This window comes from Nipponia nippon, unplaced genomic scaffold (assembly GCF_047370975.1).
Source record: "Nipponia nippon isolate SJK-2023a ecotype South Korea unplaced genomic scaffold, ASM4737097v1 scaffold_3, whole genome shotgun sequence".
Classification (NCBI taxonomy): Eukaryota; Metazoa; Chordata; class Aves; order Pelecaniformes; family Threskiornithidae; genus Nipponia; species Nipponia nippon.
The window spans coordinates 122,457,784-122,481,308 of record NW_028262347.1 but is presented as its reverse complement, the minus strand read 5'-3'; the positions used below and the strand labels follow the sequence as shown (position 1 = coordinate 122,481,308).

General features: G+C 40.8%; 1 protein-coding gene across 1 annotated transcript in view; it reads left to right on the top strand.

The window, feature by feature from the left end:
• Window positions 1-23,525, top strand: part of CPXM2 (carboxypeptidase X, M14 family member 2) — a 78,940-nt gene that overhangs the window by 5,096 nt on the left and 50,319 nt on the right. The window contains exon 2 of the mRNA XM_009475751.2: window positions 21,736-21,845. Within this exon, the coding sequence (XP_009474026.1) occupies window positions 21,736-21,845 (110 nt within the window). The remainder of the gene's footprint in view (window positions 1-21,735; window positions 21,846-23,525) is intronic.

The following is a 23,525-nucleotide window of genomic DNA, read 5'->3' as shown; positions in this document are numbered from 1 at the left end:
GAAAAGATGAATCATAGAGATGTTACTCAGGAAAAACTGGAAAGATTTTGTTGTAAAATGGTGATGAAGACCTGAAGAGAGTGCGAAGTTAAAAACATGACAAGTTTATGGTGTTACTGGCATTTGAGTGGTGAATTTGTTCGCTAGGAAGAAGATAGGAGAGAGTGATGTATAAGGCATTGAACTGATAGCTGAAAGCACTTAAGAAGAGGTCACCAAGATACACCAGGTTTCCAGCTAGAACAGAAGGAAACATAGAAGGAAAAGGTAGTCTGTGAATCAGCATGGCTTGCCAAAATTGTGGGTTTGGATGGGATTAGCTAGAGCAAAGATGGAAAGGTGGGAGGCTGAAAACAGATAGGCCAGCTGAAGGCATACCTAGAGAGTTAGTTTGAAGTCTAGGAGCAAAGGGAATCATCAAAGTCAACGTTTCCCAAAGACATTGGAAGTCCAGAGTGTTGAACTTTGCTGGCATGTTGAAGGTGGGTTAATGCCTCAGAGCTCTGGCTAGGAAGAAGTTGTTAGAAACATTGGCAAGGTGCCTTTGTTTGGAGTGCAAGGGCTGAAAGCCAGACGGGGCAGGCGACTGGCATGGGTCTGGCAGGGAGCAGAGCCAGCAATGGCTTTCAGCGGCATGCCGGGGAGCTTAGAGGGAAGTTGTGAAAGGAAATGGGGCAGAGCTGGAAATGCAGAAGAGATTCACGGAGAACAGGAAAAAGGCTATGGGGTTAGGGAACTGAATCAGAGGATAAAATGAAGGTTGGGGGATGACTGCGTACATGGGCTGGTATGTAAGCGAAGGCTATTCAGTGATACATTACTCATCTAGGAACTAAGAAGAAATAATCACAGAATTACCCATATGCTGGGTAATTACCAGCGCTGCTGTTTTCTAGCCCGTTGGCATACTCTCTCTTAAATCTTGTAGCTGGCTTCCATTCCTGAGAAGCCCAGAGAAAGCGAAGCACTCCTGTGACCTAGAATGTAGATTGTCATTTTGAAGCTTTTGCTTAAACTTCTTATACTACCAACTTTTAAGAACAAACTCATTGGCCGTAGGTGCATATCCCATGAATTTTAATAGATCTGTATCACATCCTAATTGCCAGATGTGACAAGCAAAGATGAAAACATGTGGCTTTTAATGAGCTTTCTTTCATCTACCAGCTTCTATTTTCTCCTTAGCACTTCTGCAAATATGTAGAATAATGAAATGTAACATAGCCTTTCCATTTAAAAGCCCATCCTTCAAAGAATGTCACAACAAAAGAGGATAAAGGATGACTAAGAATGAATAATGAGCAATGCCCTCAAAATTGGCCAAACCTTTTTGATTAGCATCTTTCGTTACCCATGGCTTCAATGAATAATGCAACATGAGAAAAAAAAAAGTCAGAATAAACACATTTGATTATGCTAGAGAAAAACGTTTTCTACGATAATTCTCCTAGCAGTCTTCTCTGAATTCAAACTAATTTTTAAGGTGAGAAAAATACCTCTTTAAAAAAAAGGATGGTTTCACTGAATAGATTTTTATAGTATGAACCTGAGTCTAGACTTGTTCCTGAAATGCCAGCATATTACGAGTCACTCATTATTTGAATTCATCCTTGGTTTTTAATGTTATTTTCTGTTCAGTGAGCTGGCTAGACAGGTCAATCTGATGGTTCACAATCAAATTTCACTTATTTCTTTTGGTTTTGGAATTAAGACTTCTGTCAGCTATGTGAACTTAGAATCTGTCAAAAAGATGAAGTAGTGGAAGGTACAGTGCAGAAGAAGCAATTTCTTGAATTTTCAACATCTGAGCCTTTTCTTCCTGGGATTTTTGAGCCTTGGCCAATTCATTGCCTATGTAAAAAGCAGACTACCAAAACATTTGTTGTCTGGGTACAGAGCTGAGATTTGATTGTCATATTCACACATAGTGGTTGCTTGTGCTTGTATTATTCTTATGCAAAGGATGCATCAGATCTGGTCTTCTTGTCAGGCCTCTGGTGTGGTTGTGTCTTGTGGTACTGCTTGTTTTATAAAGCAAAGCTTTTTGAAATGAACATATTAATATGTTCCTTTAGCACTACATTTTTGGGTACTCAAGGAAAATGGGAACAAGCAAAGCTCTGAGATAGCTGAAATTATTTGCCTTTTAAAATCCAGTGGTTACACATGCAAAACACTCCATGGCTTTTACTCAGCTCAAACAAGCATTCACTGAGAGAAAACAGAGGTGATTGATAGGAATAATTACTCATGTTAGAAAAAGACAATCGCCTTTAATCTTTCTGTCCCTGGGAGCTACCTTAACAGACAGTTTGGTCCTATTTAATTCAGTAGGCCATGAATCAAAGACAGCATTCGAGTTTCCTTCATTTTTGCATGGGATTTCATTCAGGGATGGTCATGGCCATCATATCTGTGCAGTTACATCTCCAGTGTAGATGTTGCTTCTCAGTAACCTGCCTTAACACACTATCCATGCCCAGGCGAGAATAAAGCGCACGGACAATGGAATAAGGGTATTTAGAGGACACTGTGGCCAGCCCCAAGACAGGTATCTAATGCTGCTGCTGTCTGATTATTTTCCTGCTGGGGACTTCTTTTCCTGAGCCACAGATGATGCTGATCGCTGATCACTGAGCACCAGAGCTACCTTTTTCAGGGGCTTCCTAGCTCCTCTGGAAGCCTTGCTCTGGCTATTTCTGTTGACTTCCAAAGGTGTCCGGTGGGTTTTTTGTGTATCATCTCATCAAGTAACAAAAACCACCTACATTAAGCCCTTAGTGAAATACACTGCAATGTTAATTCATTACTTCTGATGCAAACACATTTCTAATTTCCTTGTAGCACAGCAAAAGGAACATTTATGATTCCATTCCCCTGTGGTTTTATCATCCCAGTGTGGGGAAGAACAGGGTACTCTGGGTGTCTGCTGTATGCTGGAAGGGATGGAGCACCGTCAGAGAGGAGCAAGGCATTTTATTCTTCATGCAGTCACCAGGCAGTGCTAAATCAACTTGACAGGTGTAAAAGGAAAACTGTTTCTCTTTTCTACCCATAGCTAAAAATGGCAACAAAAAAAAAAAAAAAAGGTGAGAAAAACAAGAGTGGGAATGAAGAGATGCCAGATGGTGACTCTGAGAGTCAGAGTGCCTATGAAGACATCAGAGGGAGTATGTGGGGATCATTTAAGGCATCTTTGGAGTACTTGGGTTTAGCTGTTAATCTCTCTAACCCTGTTTGAATTAAATTACAAAGGATAGTCTGGTGAGCCTGCTGGTAGATATCTAGGTCCTCTTTTGGACATAAAATAGTTCCCTTCTGATGGGTAACATACTTGTATTGGCAAGCATGGATTTGTACCATGTTATTATAGGTTAAATGGAGATGAGGAAAGATAAATATTTCATTCCTTGTTTCCACAGTGATCTACATCATTGTTCTAAACACAAAGAAGTTTTAAAGCAACTTTCTGATCCTGGAGAGGTGTTTAAAGGAGCTGTCTTATAAATGGGAATCAGGCCCAATACACTGTAAAGTATATTTTACAAGAATGTCTTGTAAAAAACTATATGAGATACTACTAATATGTCAGAGTTGGAGGAACACATTTTACTAGTGGATTAGGAAGAGTGAAAGATTTCCTATTCCGACACATGAGTGAGCCCCAAACCTGCACTGCATGGTCTGTGTGGGGTGCATCACACTGGGTCCACTGGGGTTTGCTATTGCAGAAAATCGCCAAGAAGTTGGCAAGCTTCAGCAGACCATAGTGACTTCCAGTAACTATTGCTCATGGGTGAAACTGAATATCTGATTTAGTAGTGAAAGCACCCAGATACAGTATTAATCTTCTGTTTACTTGTGGTTACTAACAGTATGGGAACCCTGTAAATGTACAGGTCTGTAAATAATAGTAAATAATACAGTTCTATCCTGCTTTCACACAAGCATTACCAGGATGCTGTATTTGTAAATTTGCTGTTGCATCCAACAGTCCAATGTAATAAAAGTTGTTGTATATATAAAGTTAAACATAGCTCATGTACTGGCAGTTAATTTAACTCTCTTTTTTTTTGGTTAATCACTTAAAGATTTATTTGGGGTTTTATCTTTTTTTTTTCATTAGCATGAATTGCCTGGCAGACTTCTTGTGTGACTATATGTCAGACTTGGGCTGCTTGTGTGTTATGTGAGGTGTGTACCTGGCAATAGTGTTATTCTGCTATAATCAACGATTCCCAAGGACCAAGTTTGACTAACAACGCGACTTAAATTTTCATGAAGTCGATATTAAAAGATTATGTGCATTTTTATATTTATAAACTTCTAAAAGTACAGAAGTTTTGAAAGAGGTGTGGTCTTGTTCTCAAGACAACAGATTAAAATCTAAGAGGGAAACTCCTGTCCTTAGACATATGGCCACAGGTAGCGATCATTTTGGTAGTGGTGATTGAAACTGTAGTTGATATTTCTCTATTATTTCATCCATGGGGAGTTAATGCAAATATCACAATAATCATCAGGGCAGGATTTCTCATCCCCTAGCCCTTAGGTTGGAGAATCATGCTCATCTTCATTCTCCAGCCCCCATTCAGCTCCTTTTGAGCTTTATGAAAAGAGGAGCATCTCCTGCAGCGTGGGCTGGGAGCACCTGTGTGCCTCTAGCTTGATGTTCAGCCACTTTCCCTGCAAGATGTGCGTTCACGTCAGCAATGAGAGTGCTTTAGCCATCTGGGCAATCGTTTGAAGTCAGATAAAGGGAAACATCCTGTTCTATCGCCATGTCTGGTGGCCATGTTTCACCCAGAGCCTGGAGTGTGGGACATGTTTGCAGTGTACTGATCTGTTCAGGAAATGCGGACAGACAAATGCTTAGTTTTGAATCCTAGTGCATGGTAGACAGATCTTCACCATCCAGAAGGAGACACTACTGGGTACGCCCCAAAGCTGAAGTCCCAAAGTCTATAAAGGGAGTCAGTTGGCCGTAAGCACCAGAGTCTTGTGTTCAGCTTGTTCTTTTGGACCTCAACAGTTCATCCAGACAATGTCTAACAGAGCTTCCTAAATCTAATTTGTTTGTTTAGATTATGGTGCTTGAGCACTTCCTGTAGATGATTCCTTCCTCACACTCCCACGTATCGCAAATTTAGTAGATTTTGTGGTATTTCCCTTCTTTTTGGCTCTACAACATTGAGCCTCCTGGCTGGGACCTAAAAGGGAACCTGAGGGGGAACCCCAAATGTCTCTGCTTGACTTCCAGGGTTTTCCTTGGCCTATGGAGGGGCTCAGGAGGTCTGTGGTCTCCATTGTCCCCAGATTTGCCTTTTACCTGTTTCCTCATATGAACTTTAGAAAGCAAAACCATCTCCCATTTCAAGGGGCGTTAAGTTTGACAAGAGAGTACAGAGAGAGGCCAAGTATCTCCTTCCTCTAACATATCCAAGATTTACTGCAAACTGCCCGAGTATGTGCTGAGAGACGGTGGTGTTTGCAATGGGAGTAACTGAAAACCATCTTTCTCATTCTTTCCCAGAAATTAGAGTATTTTTATGCTCTCCTCTTCAGACATACAGTGTTTTATGGTGACAGGTTTATGGCTCCTCTCTACTGTCAGGGTCCTCCTAAAACATCTGTCAAATGAAAGGAAAAGTTGAAAGTATCTTAGAAGAGCTGATCTCAAATCTGGATGTAAGTACTCCCTGCCACCACCATTAAGACCACCCTTTATGCCAGATTTGGCTTTAATGCATTCTTTTTTCCCCAAGATAATTTTCAACAGTGTAATGGGTTTGCCCCATACACCTGACAGAAGATGTCTGAACACAGGACTGGATTTCAACCCTCCTAAAGATTTGTCGTTGGCTTAGTGCAGGAATTGCTATTTCACCCAAAAAGCCTTCATATGTGGTTGCCTAAAACGAGAACTTAAAACTTCATCCTTTGATAACATGATTTTTCTCTTTTCCCCCTTAATTGCTTATGTACTGAGAAGTCACAGAAAACATTTCAGAAACAGTTAGAATTATATTTGCCATCACAATTTGGATGGCAAGTACCCTGCCCCAAAGGACAGACCCAGTTTTATCCCACAGAGTATTTAAACTACACTTTCTTTACGCACTTTAAATTCCAAGCAAAAATTCCACTGAGAACTCTGCCAAAAGTATGTCTGGGTTATATATGGCCTATATACATGGCTGGAGGGAAGGCTGGAATTTCCCATAGTAAATTTGGACTCAGATCTGCTCCAGGATGTGGGTCACCCAACAACATGGGGACGTACACAGTCTTCAGTGCATGCCATTGGGCCAGGAGGCTTCCCCTAAGGTGAGGCAATAGCTCTTACCCTGCTGGTGAATAGAGGGGAGAGGCAAGGTGAGGCGAGGTGAGAAGGGTCCAGCACCCACCCCAGTTAAGATAAAGAGAAAAATTGCTTACAGCTCTTTTGGAAGATTTTTTTTTTCCTCAGGCTCCTCTGGATGCTTTTGGATCCCAGCAGAGGACTGCAGTCCAAAACTCTTGCAGGCTCCTCAGATGAGTGTCTGATATCTGGTCCAGTTCCTTTGCATCAGGTATTTCATTAGATGTATGTAAGTGACAAAAAGCAGCCCCAAAAAGTCTTGTTTCCATCTTGTAGTGGAACAGATGATTGGGGGATCATATATAGAGGCAGAAAGCTATGAGTCTTCTTCCAAAGACCTTTGAAAATGCTGACAAAGTGAGTCCAGGTACTGCAGATGCCCAGAGATGGGTGGGATGTATGAGGCTCAGAGAAGAAAATGGATAAATTCCTCAGTTGCCAAACTTGCAGCCCGGGAGGAGTGAGGGTTGAGGTATCTGGTCACTGAAATCACAAGATACAGCATCTGCTCTCTGCCTGAATGACTGAACTCTTTATTTGAAAAGAGAAGAAAACACAAGAGGTAATGTACTTCTGATCCAATTTTTCTGCAAAACTGCTCCTTTTTGCTTAGGATCTGAAAACACTTCTACAAAAAAAATAGGGTGATGTCTGTCTGCAAGCAATAGTTCAAGTCCACAATGAACAAAGAGTAAAGCTCCCAACCAGTAGCTGAAGGCATTTATTGTTATTTAAAACTATTAAATGAAAGGGGGAGGGAAAAGTATGGTAGGTCTACTTTCTAAATAATCCAAATCATGGTGAGGGCTAGTAGCATGTGGAATACAAAATATTGCAGACACATCTGAATTGTTTGATATTGCTTATATGCAAACAGCAAATATGTACTTGGGGTTTTTTGATGCTTGAATGCTAGTCAAATGGCAATCATTACTGATGGATTGCGTGAGAGCCCCTACACTCTTACAAGAGGAATAGAATGGGAAACTTTTCAAAACATGATAAAAAAATGCAGGTATGGAGTTATGCAGCTAAAATGCCACAGAGCTTTTTGAGAAAGTGGAGAGAAAATAGCACGGAACTATTCCTCTGCAAAACCATTCCATATTTCTGTTCATTAATCCTGAATCAGATTTTTTTCCTCCCAATTAGCAAGTTGAAAAATGGGCGTTTTTTTATGCTCAGGGAAGCTTGCCTTGAAGCTTTCTCTATTCCACCTCTTTTCAAGTGCAGAATACCTATGCTTACTAAATACTTCCAGCTCCTGCGAGTGGGAAGGAGGATGGACTCTCTAAGGCAGCAGTTGTGTTAATGATAAGTCTCAAATCATAGCCTGCACTTTTCCCATTAGCACATTCATATTTTGCAGTGGAGACAGGGGCTCTGTTGGTGCCAACACGGGCTATTGCTAGCACAACACCATTCTCCAGGGAAAGGATGTCAAACCTCACTGGGCAAGCAGTATAAATTAGGGTTTATTTGAATGCTTTCCTGAGAAGTCCTCATGGGGTACACAGGCTGGGAAGTGCATTGCCTTCAGTTTGGGTCTTTGGGCTTTCAGACTTGAGCAAGCAGACATGCATGTATGCAATTTTAAACTCACTAATAACTCACATTTCATATCATTTGGAGCTTCGGACACACTTAGCTTTGAATCAGTGAAACCTCCTATGTGCTAAATGTTTACCCTGTGATTATAAGCCTTTGCTGGGCCAGGGCTAAATTGTTAAACAAAGCAGAAAAGATGTTTAGACAGAATGAATTTTGGGAATCTTTTGTGGGCTGCACAAAGCTGCAAGATCGTAGGAAGCTGGAATAAGGAGGAAGGACCTCTGAACACTCAGTCATTTGAGTTGGAGAGGTGCCCACGCTTTCAGATATGTGTCTGAACCTTGCTTGAACTGTTTCAGCTCCTTCGCTCTGTAACATGGAGCTGGAGCTTCATAAGAGCTTCCCTGCTGAACCTCCAGTTCTTCCCTCCGATCAGATTAGAAAATCAAGAGCCATGTCTTTCTCACGGTATTTTCAGCATTTCTCTTTCTGTGGGCAGAAAGCTCAGGGGCTTATGAAAATGCTGAGTGCTCAAAATTTAAAAGATATTAACTGAGCTTTTAAAACCGCAGAATCCTGGTGCTTGCTTGGTCTTGAGGCATTCTTTTTTTAATTATTTTTTTTAGTTCTCTAAATTGGTTTTTCCATGACTAGCTTGAGGGCAGGTAGAGAGGGGGAAGTAAAATGGATAGACTATGGTATGTGCCATTGCCTTTTTGACAATGAACATCTGAAAGCTAAAAAGTCATCTGGAAACTGAAATCCTTTGGGAAGTTGAGCAAAAGCTCATGGGAAGCACAGCTGGTGAAATGTGGGAAAGGGAGAGCCTGACTGCAGAGTGCATGTGTGTTTTCTGAGCTCCTTAAAAATCATGCCTTTTTCAGAAATCACTCTAGGGAACAATTAATTGCCTGTGCAAGCTGGGCTCTGTTCTTAGGTTTCTTTATCGATGGTGAATTTTCCACTGGGATTCCTGTGCTCTCCTGGGGTTTGTGTCCCCACAGGGAGCCCAAACAGCAGTCATAGACCTGCTCCCAGGGGAAGCATCCCTCCTGCACCCCTCCTTGCACGCCAGCAGTTCCCCCCCTCTGCTCTTTAGGCTCTTCCTTTCTTTTTGCTTTTTTTCCCTTTTTTTTTTTTCTTTTCTTTCTTTTTTTTTTTTTTTATTTTTAAATGAGGGTAGTCACGTTTCAATCCAGGCCTGGATTTGATTTTCTCAAATCTTAGAGATTTAATTGTTTCTTGAAGTTTTACTTCCTTTTGCTTTGAACTCTTAAATGCTCTGCTTCCAGGGTGCTTCTCAAGGGTGCAACAGCTTGGATGTAGGGTGCTTTAAAGGAAAGAAGAAAGATCTTTTATATGAGTTCCTAAATCTTTTGCTTTTCAGGACTTCGGGGTGTATCCAAAGAACCTCTGGTTATTTTCTATGTGCACTTGGCAAATTTTTCATCCCTACACTGCAACAGTTTTCCACTGTTTGAGACTTTAAATGTATTAGCCACTTCTGACTTTTTAGTACAGTCTTAGAGCTGCACTTGAATCAACCACACAATTAAAAAAAAAGTCCATCAAAAACAATAATTAAGTGAAAAGCAAACAAGACAACTAAACTTATTTTTTCTTTTACTGTGCTCTAGAAAATACAAACAGATTCCTTTTTCAGGGTTAGGAAAGAGCACAAAGTTTGAGTGCAGGTTAATTGTAACCACACAACTTTCTTCTGAAATCATTGTCTGAGCAATAGCTCCAGGCACTACGGTGACTTCTATGCTTTATGAGAAGTGTTTGGTTTTATTCATTCCTCTTATTATTTCATATGAAATAATAACAACAGATGTGATTTTAGAAAAAAAACCATATAAATGTCTAAACTCACTGCTAGAGCAGACACACCAGGTCTCCATAAAACTGAGACTTACACTTTATAAAAGGTTTTAAAACCAAGTTGGATTGATTTTAGGTATTTCCTGTCACAGGCTCTCTATATAGGTCAAGTATTTAGCCCAGATGTGCAACCTGGAGGAGGGCTAGGCAGCCACTCAGACCAGCCTGTGCAGGGCAACGACTCACTCACAAATAAACTCTGAAGCTTGAGCAGTCGCTCCCACCCCCTCAGCGATGCTTCCTCGTGTCAGGCAGCCAGTACTGCTGCGAGAGATGGAGGGCTGTTCATCGCAAGGGGTATAAGCAGAGTTGGGCGCTGGAGTGTGATGGTTGGCTTGGCAATCTCTGCTGAAGTGGTCAGCACGCCTTTGAGGGTCTTCTTGCTTGTGCATGGAGGTGTGTTTACAGCTATGTGTTTGTCTCCATGCAGAGGAGGCAAATTTTAATGTTGCTTCTGATTAGCGGCATATTCTTTGGAAAGATTTAAAATTGGCAAAGATTAGTTTTTCACGTACCAGCAGGGGAGGAATGACTCTCGGAAAGATGATCCTGTACTATTCACCTAGGTCTCACTGTGGATACAGGCTATTTCTATTCTACATTCTGTTGGTAAATGCATATTTTTAGTTTTAATCATGAAAAAATGAAAGATGACATTTCAACTCACAGCTAAGATGACTAATGACTGTCTGCTGCCTAAAGGCATAGCTCATACTACTTCATCATGCTGGCTCTGAAGTTTGCTGGCTCCCACCAAGAGCTAAGTCAGAAACTAAACAGCCTACTATGAAACGCAAAACTGAATAGCAAAGTGCTTCTCTCTTCATCCCTGATTTACTTGTCTTAGGCTTTGGACTGCTTCATCAAAGGAAGTTAATGCATCTGTTTCAATATCGTATACACCAGGTTTTCCACCTTATAAAAAAGTAAAAGAAATACAGTTTGGTCTATGCTAGAGCTTAACTTGGTTAAAACTTGAATAACATTTAGTAGTGCTGACTGGGAAGTGACTGATTTCAGTCTTTCTCAAGTGTAAATTTAGTACTTGGGAATGGGGATAACTATAGCAGTGGCGATAAAATTTAATGGCTCATCAGTACTAATGAGACCTCCTTTACAATCTCTCAAGTCTTTCCTGCTCTATGTGTGTGGGCTTCCTGTGTGTGCAAGGGAGAGCGAGAAGGTGAAAACTGGGTGATAGCAGAGTGGTGCCACCTATTTCAGTGAAATTAAGTGTTTTTAGAGAACTGCTGAAGCTAAAGGTCTACTATAGCCCCAGGAGTGTAATTCTGATCCTTGTGATGGAGCATAGGAGCAGCTGAGGGAGCTGGGGTTGTTTAGTCTGGAGAAGAGGAGGCTGAGGGGAGACCTTATTGCTCTCTACAACTGCCTGAAAGGAGGCTGTAGTGAGGTGGGGATTGGTCCCTTCTCCCAAGTAACAAGAGATAGGACATGAGGAAACGGCCTCAAGCTGTGCCAGGGGAAGTTTTGGTTGGATATTATAAAAAACTTCTTAACCGAAAGGGTTGTCAGGCATTGGAACAGGCTGCCCAGGGAAGTGGTTGAGTCTCCATCCCTGGAGGTATTTAAAAGCTGGGTAGACGTGGTGCTTAGGGACATGGTTTAGTGGTTGACTTGGCAGTGCTGGGTTAACGGTTGGACTCGATGATCTTAAGGGTCTTTTCCAACCTTAACGATTCTATGATTCTATGATTCTATATACAGCCCCTTTCCTATGTCCTCCCATGTGGATCCTTCCCTTGTGCTGCCTGGGATGCCTGTTTTGCTCCAAAAGGGTGGCTCTGCTGCAAAATCCTTAAAGCTGGCAGAATTCTTGGTAGATGTATATTTCCAGGGCCCAAAGTTATGGAAAATTTTTAGGTTATGTATGTTTAAGGAATTTCCTGACTATGCTGTTACTCTGTACAACTGCACAGCAAACGTGCTATACCTAACTATGGATATACTTGCTTCTGTATAAAGTTGCTACTACAGCTTTCATAGAAGAGGAGGAAAATAATTGCGCCATAAGTCAGTTTTATATTCATACAACTTTTTTTATGCAGTTGTACTATTTTTGGTAAAATACACTCAAATGGAATTGTTAAAGTGGTTAAACTTTAGCACTTTAAAGGTGTCTCATTTATTGGGCCAGGGTAGTATCTTAAGATAGTAGCTATTTTCTGTCTTGATTTTGTATTTGTTAATGGTATTCCAAGTGTCAATGTTTATTTTTAATGGCTACAATTAATGTTCTTATTGTAGAACCTTTGGTATTGCAGTATACCTCATTGATTTGATATTTTAAGCTATTTCTGGCATGAACACATTGGACAGATATGTGGTTTTAATGGTAATTTTAGTCCTATACCCAGCCATTGTGTGAGCAGGCTCAGTTTTTTTCTCCATCATTTGGCTAAGTCTATTTGTTTGGCTCTGGAGAAGAAAGGATGGTTCTCATTTTTGATGGCTGTACTCAGTTTTGTGGCTTTAGCTGGAATTACAGAAAGTCTTCATCCTGTGCTTCAGAAAAACATCAGAAGAGACATTTTACAATTAATAGCACAGAAGTCAGCCTTAGTCAAAGCCCATAATAAAAAGTTAAAAACTGAGATTATATTTTTCAGGCTGTATTTTTGTAGGTCATTAAAGGGAATAATATGTCTTTTTCAGAGCAACTAAATACACATAGTCCTTTGTAGAGAAAGTGGAAGACTTGTCAGAGTTGGGTACAAATGAGAGGGTACCTTGTATTACTGGCTTCTGGAAACCTTTCCTGGGGCTATGCCTACAGTGATACTTAATGCCTCCATAAGCTGACAGTCCGCATTGAATACAGCTTGTACTCATATCATTCCTTTGGTAATGGCCTGGATGCCATGACCAGGTTTGCAAGATGACTCCCGCCCTCATCCTTTCCCATGTCAGGTCAGCAAGGTGGTGTTCCCATGGGCAGCGAGGGAGAAACTCTGGGGTGCCTGCCTGCACCTCCCTTTCCTCTGCCTTTCTCTTCTCCTAAAGAGACATGGGGAAAGAGAGATAAAACCAGTTTAAGACATGCAAGAGCTATGGACAAGTGTTTCCACACCTACTCACCTCTCCACCTGGAGGAGTGTGCTGCCTGCAGACATGTATGGGTACGGTTGCTTCTTCCCTCTAAGCACAAGGGCCACAGGCAGCAAGAACCAGATCCAGGAGGAAAAATGGAAAATGCTTCTTGTGCCCAAGCATGCTGACTTTGTGCATGTGGGGTTGCGCTCCTGTATTGCCCATGTCATAAATCACGTCATCTCCTAAGGAGGCTGTACGGTGGCAACAGTAGGCAGCTCAAGGAATGTATATGGCGTCTGGAATTTAGATAAGCCACTTGAGTCTGAAAGCTTGGCCAGAAAACTCCCAGAGAACAGGCTTTCTGGAAATTCCTGCGTCCAGCTGTGCCAGGAATAATAGAAGCTCTTCCTGCTAAATGTGCTGTTTTGTTGCATCTAGAACCAGCCACAACCTGGGTTTGTGAGGGAGCAAAAATGTGAAAAGTAATGAAAGAAAAAAAGAAGTGTACTTTCTGAATCTCAGAAATGTTTGGTTTCATGTCAGACGTGACCTAAAGGATCAACATAATTCTTAATTTATTCTTCATTTGCCTTTAATTACTGAATTTTCCTTCAACCTTGGAAGCAGGAGAAGAAACACTTTTACCATTGCATAGAGTCTGTACCCTGCAACTTTTCAAGTAACTGTTGTGCCCAACCCTGCCAGCTGGTGCACAGTGTCCAGGTGGTGTAAAGAAAGCATGGAAGCGTTTGGTGTCTTTGCACCACGGGAGGGCTCTGGGTGTCACTGGTATCAGATTTGGTGACCTTGAAACCATCTCAGGGCTTTCACTCTCGCCTGCTGCCTCTGACTCCAGCGGACACCTTGCCTGTCCAGGACTGGCCTTGTGCCATCAGGCAGGAGTTACTTGCAACATCTCTGTAACTACCTCCTTTCCTAAAGAGCTGGTTCAGTTTTTGAAGCATGGGTAGTGCAGGACACATGAAAGACCATTGCAGCAAATCTTCTGGTGGGACTCCTATCAGGGAAAAGAGTGTGTTTACCTGGAAGACAAAGCAGTGCCTAGCTAGCAAGCTAGTATTAAAAAGCACTTCCCTCCCCCACAGGCTAAGAGGCTGTCAAAACACAGCTCCATGGCCCAGAGGCAGCCCCTGGAGAAGATGGTTGCAAAGAAGAGGCATATTTGATCATCAAAAGCAGCTCTGAGACATCAGATGGGTAACATTTGTGGGAGCCTCACTCAGGCTTTGCCCTCACCTAGAGCCCATGAGAATGTTCCTCCTGATTTAAGGAGGCTTTGGGTCAAACCTCTAACAGAGTTGGGTTTTGTGGCTTCTAACCAAAAGCGTTTGTGGCTTTTTTTTGAGTTAATCTTCAACAGCAACCATAGGGATAAGTGTATGTTGCAGTGCTGTGATAAATATTGCCTTTTCCTTCTGAGACAAGTCCCCGACGTCTTAAATCCCTGTGCAATATTTGTTCCCTGTCCTAGAAAAATGTACAGCTTTGATGCAACATTAGAGAACAATTAATGTTGTCTTAGGATAGAAAATTTTGGCATCTATTTAATAATGTATTTGATCTATGATCTGGGACCATAATTCAGTATTTTAACTTCTATATAGGGGATTTGTTGTAAGTGCACATTGCTTGCTTTGTTCTTTTAGTGCCCTGGGAATGGGTTTATAAGAAAAAGCAAATAAAAGCAAACTGTGTGTGCTTGAAGAACCTTCATCTGTCTGTACTGTTTCAATTAATCTCGGGTGCATGGGGGCTGGTGGGCTGAATTCAGGCCAGAGAAGAAACTAGTATGTATTGCTAGCAACACTTAGGATGTGAACAAAGTCAGAAAACCGCTCAGACTGAAATGCATGGACCTGTTTCCAGGGAGAAGCTGGGCCATACCAAGTATAGAGTCTGATTCATGAACATCTGTGGAAATTTCACACTTCCACGATCACATCATCAAAACAGCAAAATTTAGCTAGACCACATTCCCCCCACAAATGTCCTAAGACTGTAAATATAACAAATTATTTAGAAAACGGAGAACCTTGTTCTGTTTAATTCAGCCCCCACAAAGGCTGTCCATCACAGCGAAGCAATCAAAAGCTATTTTCAATAAATAGCAGGTCAGCAGAAATGTGCTTTTACTGTTATTTCACCTTTCAGGTGCATTACAGTATTAAAATACTTTGCATACCTGTGACCTAGGTATTACTTGGGACACAGGACTTAGACAGCGAGAGTTTCCATTAAAAGTTTCTGCTGTTGGAAGATGAATTATCAACCATACTTTTCATAGGGAAAGCTCTAAACTTAGCTGTTAGGGTAAAATATATTATATTGACCTCATTAATAATTTTTGTCCAAGACCATAAAGAATAGTATTAGTAGTATAATAAGTGTTAAAGTCTTCATCCCTCAAGATATATGTTTGATTGTGTGCTTGACTTACCTATATCATAGCTTCATAGATTTGCATCTTTGTTAACTATATGTTTAAGTGTTTTGCTTAAACAAGGCCTAAATTCTGCACCTGCACAGGGATGGCCCAGAAAAAGAAACAGGGAATCAAAACCTAAAACTAAATCTGTCTTAACGACACAGGATTTTGCCATGAGATACCTGACCATACTGTGTTGGCGAGATGTGTGTTGAGTCCCCAGAGAACAAGGTCTCCAGAGAAGGGACGAGTCTACAGCCAAGTCTGATAGGCAAATGGGTTTACAGAAAGAAGAAACTGGTATTAATTACAGTGATAGGCTGCTGCTAGAAATAGAAATAGCATCCTAGAACACATCATGCTGGCACCATACCTGCTTCCCTTCCAACAGTGACAGATCACCTCTGTTGCTGTAGGTGTCTGCTGGCCACTGTCATGCCCCGACTTGGGCAAACTCTGGCCACACTAAGGCCAAGATGTGCAATGTGGTTTTGACCCTCTAAACTGACCAGCATAATTTTTAAAGATACTTCAGTGTCCGTGTTGCTGCTGAATTCAGCTATAACTTGGGATGTGCTGTGTTATTGAAAATCATACGGGCAGTATATGTTTTGATGGAAAATGTATGGCTTAAAGAAATCAGTTATACTGGAAGGGTGATGAGGTCTTCATACTTATCATAGTGATGTTCTTCTGTTGACTTTGGTGCTGCAAGCTCAAGCCCCAAAGACAAAGGTACAGATACTGACAGCAACAACAAAAAATTCTGGCACTAACACCATTCTTCGCATAGATAAAATTCTGTGTTAACCCACCGTCAGCGCTGCCTTGACCTCCTCTTGTCTGCTGTGAACTGCTGTATCTCTGTAGCATGACATCCTTTCTCCCCAAACAAACATTTTGAAGTGCAAGGAGATTCTTACGTATTTAAAAATGACAAAGCTCCTGGAGCTAAAACACATTTAAAATCATCACAAATAAAGTACATTCTGCCTCCAAATGTCAAGGAGACTGTCAGAATGCACAAGGCTGATATTCCTCCATTTCTAGATCTGAGTATCACTGTGCATGAGGAGTTAGACAAGAACAGACTTGCAGGAATTGAAAAGGATTATAGGTATGGCTTTTAAAAATATAAGTGAAAAGGAAACTTGATGCTTCTTTTTTCTTTCCATTTGAAAAACTGAACATATTCCTAAATTGATGGAAAATATGCTGTAAATAAAACAATAATTTGTCTGTTTTGCCTCTGAAAGAACAGTACAGAATGATTTCCTAAATGCATCTTTATTAGATACAAAAGCCATAAAGACAATCTGTGCTTGTGTGACAATCTTTATTTAGACCAAAAGAAAATAAAATAAATGAATAATTTAGGCAATAAAGATGAACAGAAGTGTTTTCCTTGCCCTGTTCATACATATATCTTCTACTTACAGAATTAATATGTTTCTAAGAATGCCTGCTAATACAGTTTTATCATAAAGAACAGCTAATGTTGCAGCAGAGCAGCTATAATTATAGTGCAGCTGTAAAGACAACCAAGCTGGCTCTGCAGAAGGTGTTTTTTTTGACCAGCATTTCAGTGGAAGATGCTGCATCAGTAGGGCACAGCCATCAGGAGGCTGAAACTACTTTCAAACCTGGGCTAATATCCTTGCACAGAGCCATGCTGAGATTGCGAGATGAATTGGTGTTGGCTTGAGAAGAGAGCTTAGTAGCTTCTTCAGGTAGTGCTCTCGGTATAGGCAAGCCCTAAATTGTAACTGGTAAGTTCAGATTTCAAGAGATGAGGTTGTGACTGAAGTAATTATCAAGTGTTTCCCTCTCCTGAGTTCAAGGGACAGGCGATTGCTGACAGTGTCGAAGTATCAGAAATGCCTTGCTGCCCGTAGGTGGGATACAATCATCTGCCTGACTAGCAGAAGCATAACTGAAAATAATGGACACTGAGATATAGCCATTTAACATAGCTAATAGGAAAGCTATTTCGAAATGGAAACCTCACAAGAACACTCTTCAAGATACAAATGTTATTAAGTCTGAATCCAAGCCCCATCTCTTTTTACATCTTGGAATTAATTAATTTGATCCAGACATCTTATTAATGGCTTGCTTCTAAAGTGAATACCTATTCATGGTTGCAAATAACGCACAAAATCATGGTTGGATATGGGCCAGGAAGAGAGAAATGCCCATAACTCAGCCTCTTCCTTGCACCTGCAAGCTTAATGCTTGCTTTTCGGTCGCTCTGAAACATAGGTACTCTGGCTGCATTTTGTTAGTAAGTTGTTATGTACATAGTATGTGGATTTAAATGTCTTTCAAAGCCATAGCTGAATTTCCTGTATTTTATGATTACTTTTTCAACCAGTTAAAGAAATGACCAAATAACTAGGTCATTTCCAGTTGAATCTGTGTGGTATGAACTGCTCCGGTTGTTCATGCTACTCAATTTCTGTAGCTTCTGCAAGTGTTTTTCAAACTAGCATGGAGAATACAAAATCATTAAGACAGTCTTATTGATTGTGTGTCAATTTTCATTGTTATATGGAAGATTTCTTAAATAAAACATATTAAAACAATACTTTAAGAAGTACAGTATTTATGAATGCCATAAATCAGTTTCTTTTCCTGTACGTTTTTCAAAAATAGGGTTTTCCTGGTTATCTCTAGTAGCTTTAAGGCAGGGGACACAGGTACCAACAAAATAATTTATCTAAAATTAAATTCACAGTATGACTCAGGATTTATTTTTTTTTAGCAGTGAAATGGCAACTTTAAGTGGATGGTATTGTATTATAATGAGTAACTTGGAGTTAATCTGATGAAGCCATAGTGAAAAATTTGCCCCCACCATCTCTGTACATTACAGATTGATATTTTGGTCTAATGTGCTCCTCTCTTCATCCCTTTATTAACTCTGGAACTCATACGCATGTGGAAAAAATTAATATTCCTAAAGTGTTAATAGTCAAATATTATGGCTATAAATAAAAGACATAATTTCATTTAAAAGCAAAATCAACGGTCTTCTCTTGTGGAAAACAGCACAAATTCCATACATCAAAGCTACTGCAAACAATAGGCTTGATGACTCCAAGAATATCATCCCCGTGCAAAGCTGCACAGATGGAAACATCTAAAGGTCAATGGTCTTTTATGGAGAATCCTGCTGCTCTGTTCCCAGTTTGGGATGCTCGCTGGAGAAAGAGGGGCCAACTGTGAAATGAATGCTTTTCATTAATTTTCAGTTCAGTATTGGAGCAAAATACTTGATTTTTCTTACCAAGATAAAAGAAAAAAATCTTTACATGATTTGGTAAGTTAGTGAAGTCACAGCTTAAAGTCTAGTTCACTTCCAGAGAAAGCAAGTTAGGTGTTCTCCTACTAATTTATATAAAAAACAGTAAAAAATAAATTCCTGGGTACTATTGAACCGATGGTAAAGATCCTGATGATTTCACGTGAAATAGCATAAGGCTTGAGCACATTGAGAAAGGAGAGCGTATTGTTAACAACCTATTGCAGTTTTCATCAAAGGTATCTGTACTGCATATCGTAGATACCTCCTGTCTACTCTTAGAGCCTAATCTTGCTTTCATTGAAAACTCCTGTTAAATTGAACATTTCATAATATTGGCCTGTTAATCTGATGCATTCACAGACAATACAAATAATTCATCCTTGAAAAATAAAGAGCAGTCAGGCATGTTTAACTGAGATCTATATGAACATTTTTGAGTCTACTATTAGGCTTCAGTTTCTCTAGAAACAGAAGTAATACACACAAATACATGCAGGCAATTCTTGCAGCCTGTAAATATCCACCTTGCAGTCTAAGAAACCCTCCATGAAATCCACAGGCAACCCAAGAATATTGCAGTTTTATAGTAAATTAGTAACATTTCAGTCTGAATAAAACCAAACCCACTTACTGTACATACACTGGCAGGTGTATGTCACTCCAGGTAACTTCAGCCAGGTCTGACAGGCTCAAAAATAGTGCCTTTCCTGCAAGTTTCATGAAAACAGGGCTCTGTACAGAAGAGAGCAAAGGTGAGGAAGGGAACTGCGGATCGTGTGGCCGTGTCCCCCACGGAGCAACGATGTGCTGGCGATCCCCGGGGCGGCTCCGTAAGCCTTTGCTCCTGTTTGGTAGCAGAGAACGGGCTGTGAAACGCAATCTGGAAGAGACCGAGCTTCAGTGGATCCATTGCTGATGGAGCTGGCTGTTCACTTTGTGAGAAATTTTCTACTTTTTTATTAACTCCTAGCAGAGCAGTACCTGTAGATTGCCCCTTAGCCTTGTTAGGTGCAGTAAAAACATCAAATTAAATTATATTTTATAAAGCGAGTGTGTAAAAGCAGCTTGTTTTTATTTTCAGCTCAGAACTGGCATGGGTACTTCTGGATAGGTTTTGAGTGTCTGGGAACGGTGAGACTATTCACAGAGCAAAATATACCAAAGTGCAAAAGCATTTGCAGGATTACACCATGAGATTGATTTCCAAACCTGTCTTGAGGACTGAACTTGTTAAAGAAAGGCAGGCTGTTCCCAGCTATATAATTTACTCCCAGTAGAGATCTGTCAGAGCCTGAGACTTCTTCCAGTCGGAGTACGATGAAAGATGAAACACTCTCTAAAGAAATGCAACTAAAACGATCAGCCAATGAAACAAAAATCCTCTGAGCTACTCCTTCCTCTGGCTTTCCTTACACATCCTGTCTCTCCTCTGCTTTGGATAATTAGATTGAAAGCTCTTTGAAATGAGAAACTGTCTACATTTTGTCTCTTGTGTAAGACTAAGATCACTGCTGGTACTTTAGAAAATACACTAATATTTAGCATCTGTCTTTACTGTCTCTGATGGAGACATTTGGCCCTGGATTTGTGTGAGAACTTTCCTAAGGATGAACAAAGAAATACTAGCGTGAATTGACAGCACGTGACATTCTTCCTGAGGGATTTTAGGTTGTTATGAGCTCAGGAAGAGCATGGGAAAATCTCATACGTTTTGCCAGTTTGTGCACAGTAATGCAAAATGACACCTGAAAGTTAGACATGGTCAGGATGAGATTCTCAGGTACGTACCCGCATGACTTTTTGGTGAGTGATTAAATATATATATCTAAGTAAGTTGGATAGAGGTATAGAGCATGGGAGTGAGCTCTTGGACAGTTCTCCAGCAACCATGGCACAAGCAAGACGGCAATCCCAGCCGTCAGGCAGGTGGTGAGGAGAGATGGTTTGGGGACTGGAGGGGTGGTCTGGGGACTGGAAATGTGGCCTGGGCTCCACGACTGGTGCTCGGCTCCTGTCGCTGTCCCAGCCCGTTGTGCAAGTTACAGCAAACCTCCCACACTCAACTGCAGAAAAAATCTGTCCTCTCTCCAAACCCAGAAGTAATACGGCCATGGCAGTGCAAAACCTAGTCTAACCTAAAAGTACCTGATCGAAATAATAAGTATGACACTGCTTTCCACCTCTGCCCCATGCAGACTTTCTAATTCCAGCTGGAGCTGACTTCAGGGTCTCTAAATTGTGTTCTGTTGTACAATTTAGGTGCTCCCAAAGTGTCTCTCTGTGCTTTTGTTCACCTTCTGTGAAACACCGAGAGTGGGTCTTCCCCACCTCACCATGGTATTTTGAGGATAATATGCTAAGCGTTGTGAGGGACTTAAATACTGTGGTGGCTGGGGTCATTTTAGAGCAGAATATTTTTCTGATAATCATGAAGTAGACTCTTTCCAACATCTTATCTGCCAAAGCCAGAGCTCCAGGCTCTAGTTTGCTGCATTGCTGGCTAGCTGCTAAAGTAACGGCATCTGCTTTTCTTTCTTCAAGGCTTTGCACAATTTGGAGCTTAGAAGGATGGCCCCTTGTTTCAAAATTGCCCTCTTTGTGCTTAGTCATTCCGTCTGCAGAGCTCCGCTGTCCGGCCTCCCAGATCTCTGTAACAGATGCTATTGTGCAATGTGAGGGACTGATTGAAGTTTCCAGAACAGATTTTAATTAGAAACATAACTTCATACAGTAGCTTGGAATGAGTACGGGGCCGGGGGGGAATCAAAACAAGAGATGAAAAAGATAATGCCAAAAAGAGAGAAAAAGGTCGTTTTACTGGCATTTAGTACTGAAAAGCACTTGACAGGAAATACTGTGCATATTTGTGAAAAACAGGAGCATATAGCAAGCAGTGATAACTATCCGAGACCCTCAAAAAGCCAGATCCTCAGCTGGTGTAAATCAGCATTGCTTCAGCGATTTTATGAGAGCTGCCATTTCTCATTGACTTCAGCGGTGCTGTGCTCATTTATACCATCTGAGGACACCAGCCAGTTTGGCACAAGCGAAATCCAGAAACTTTGAATACTTGTTTGTTTTGTGTTGCTTTTTTTTTCTTTTTAATTAAATTTTAATCAATCTTTTGTTTTGTAGATTGCCCTCCACTTGGTCTAGAGACATTAAAAATTACTGACTTCCAGCTCCATGCCTCTACAGCGAAGCGGTATGGCCTTGGGGCCCACAGAGGAAGGCTTAATATTCAGGTAACATCAATTTTTCTCCTAAGTGGGAGAATGGCTTAAGGTTGTACTGTTGTATAAAGAGAACCAATGGATGGTTATTGGTTCTGACTACTTTGTCAGCTCATGTAATTCAAATGAAGGAGAAACACTGGAATTATAGAAGTGAGTAAGGTTGATGGATAACCTTTAGATTCATGGGGCTTAGGTAGAAAAAACTCCAAACTTAGCGTGCTGAGGGTGTAAATCCAAACAGACCTCTATGAGCAAGCAAAGGTGGAGGCAGCCCAGAAGTGCTCCCTTCCCAGCTGTGGGGAATCATCCCAGCTCCCTTAACAATCAGCCTGGAAGGGAGCTCACACAGCAGTTGCTTTTTTGTTGTTTGCCTGTAGTTAATGACAATGGTTAATTGAAAGTGTGGTTTTAAGTGAAGCACTTGCCCTAAGGCAGCTTTTCAGAGGCAATGATTATGCTGCCAAAAAATGCTTCAATTCGGAAGTCAGTAACATACAATCTGGTTTGGCTTCTTTTATTTAATATTACAGATGTGCTTAGGTGCTTTGCAGGACCAAGTTCTATTTTCCCACTTCTTGTGTTTCTGTTTTTCACTTTATTAGTGCTGTTTTCTGAATTACAGTCTTTTCCAGTGTAAAAATGTTACTTTTGCATAACAAAGTACAACATTTAAAACTCAAAGTCATAAATAGGATACTAGCAACAAGCCAATAGTGAAAAATCTCTAAAGACTATTTCATTTATTAGTTACCTTTCATTATTAGACCTTCCATTAGGTATTAATTTTTTTTTCTCCAGCTGAAGGGGTTTGCTAGTTAATGAACTTAGACTGGGACTAGGAAGGATGAGCTCTCATCATCAGTGCAATTTCCCATGGTGCCCACTGCAGTGTAACGGTGGGCAGCTGCTGGAAGGAGGGACCACTCTTGGCTTTAAAATCCCATGGTGAGGTTGCTCCCCTTTTGCTTCAGCTTTTTCTAGTGCCTCTGCACAAATGGCTCTGTGAGCTTCTCTACAGGGAAAAAACCTGCTCCCCTCTTCATTTTTTTATTGTTTGTTTAAATGAATTAATTTTGGTCCAAAAGCTCAGTAAATCTTTTTGCTCTGTAGCCATGTGAGCAGCAGAGCCTGCTGGAGGTGAGTGGCAGGAGCCCGCGGGCAGCACCGCGGTGGGAACAGGCTCTTCTTTTCCAAGCCAGTGTACAGGTACAGTGGGTTGGGCGCAATGCGAGATCTCACCTGCAGCCTTCATAGTTAATTCCTTTTGAGATCTGAGCGAGGTGGTTTGCTTCTTTACTTCATATTCTCTGCTAGGAAAATAAAAAAAAAAAAACCTCATGAACACAAAAATGGTATGCAGATGATATTCAGATAGGTTCTATAAGAAAGTTTAACTAGTTTATTACAGTTTTGTTTATATAGTATTTGGTTTCATACATAAAAATATATGGTTTTATATATAAAATATATAACATTGGGGGTTTATTCGTCTTTGTTCAAAAGATGGTGCCTTTTTTTGCTGTGAACGAAGGCTTCACGATGTCATGCTTCTGCTTGATACAGACTTCCGTGTTGTCATTTTCTTGAGTTGTATGAATTCTACGTGGATTGATTCTCCTTATTATCCAAAAGCTGTTTTTACTCTTTTCTGGTATAGGGACTTACCTGATCCCAGGACCATGGGAGGCT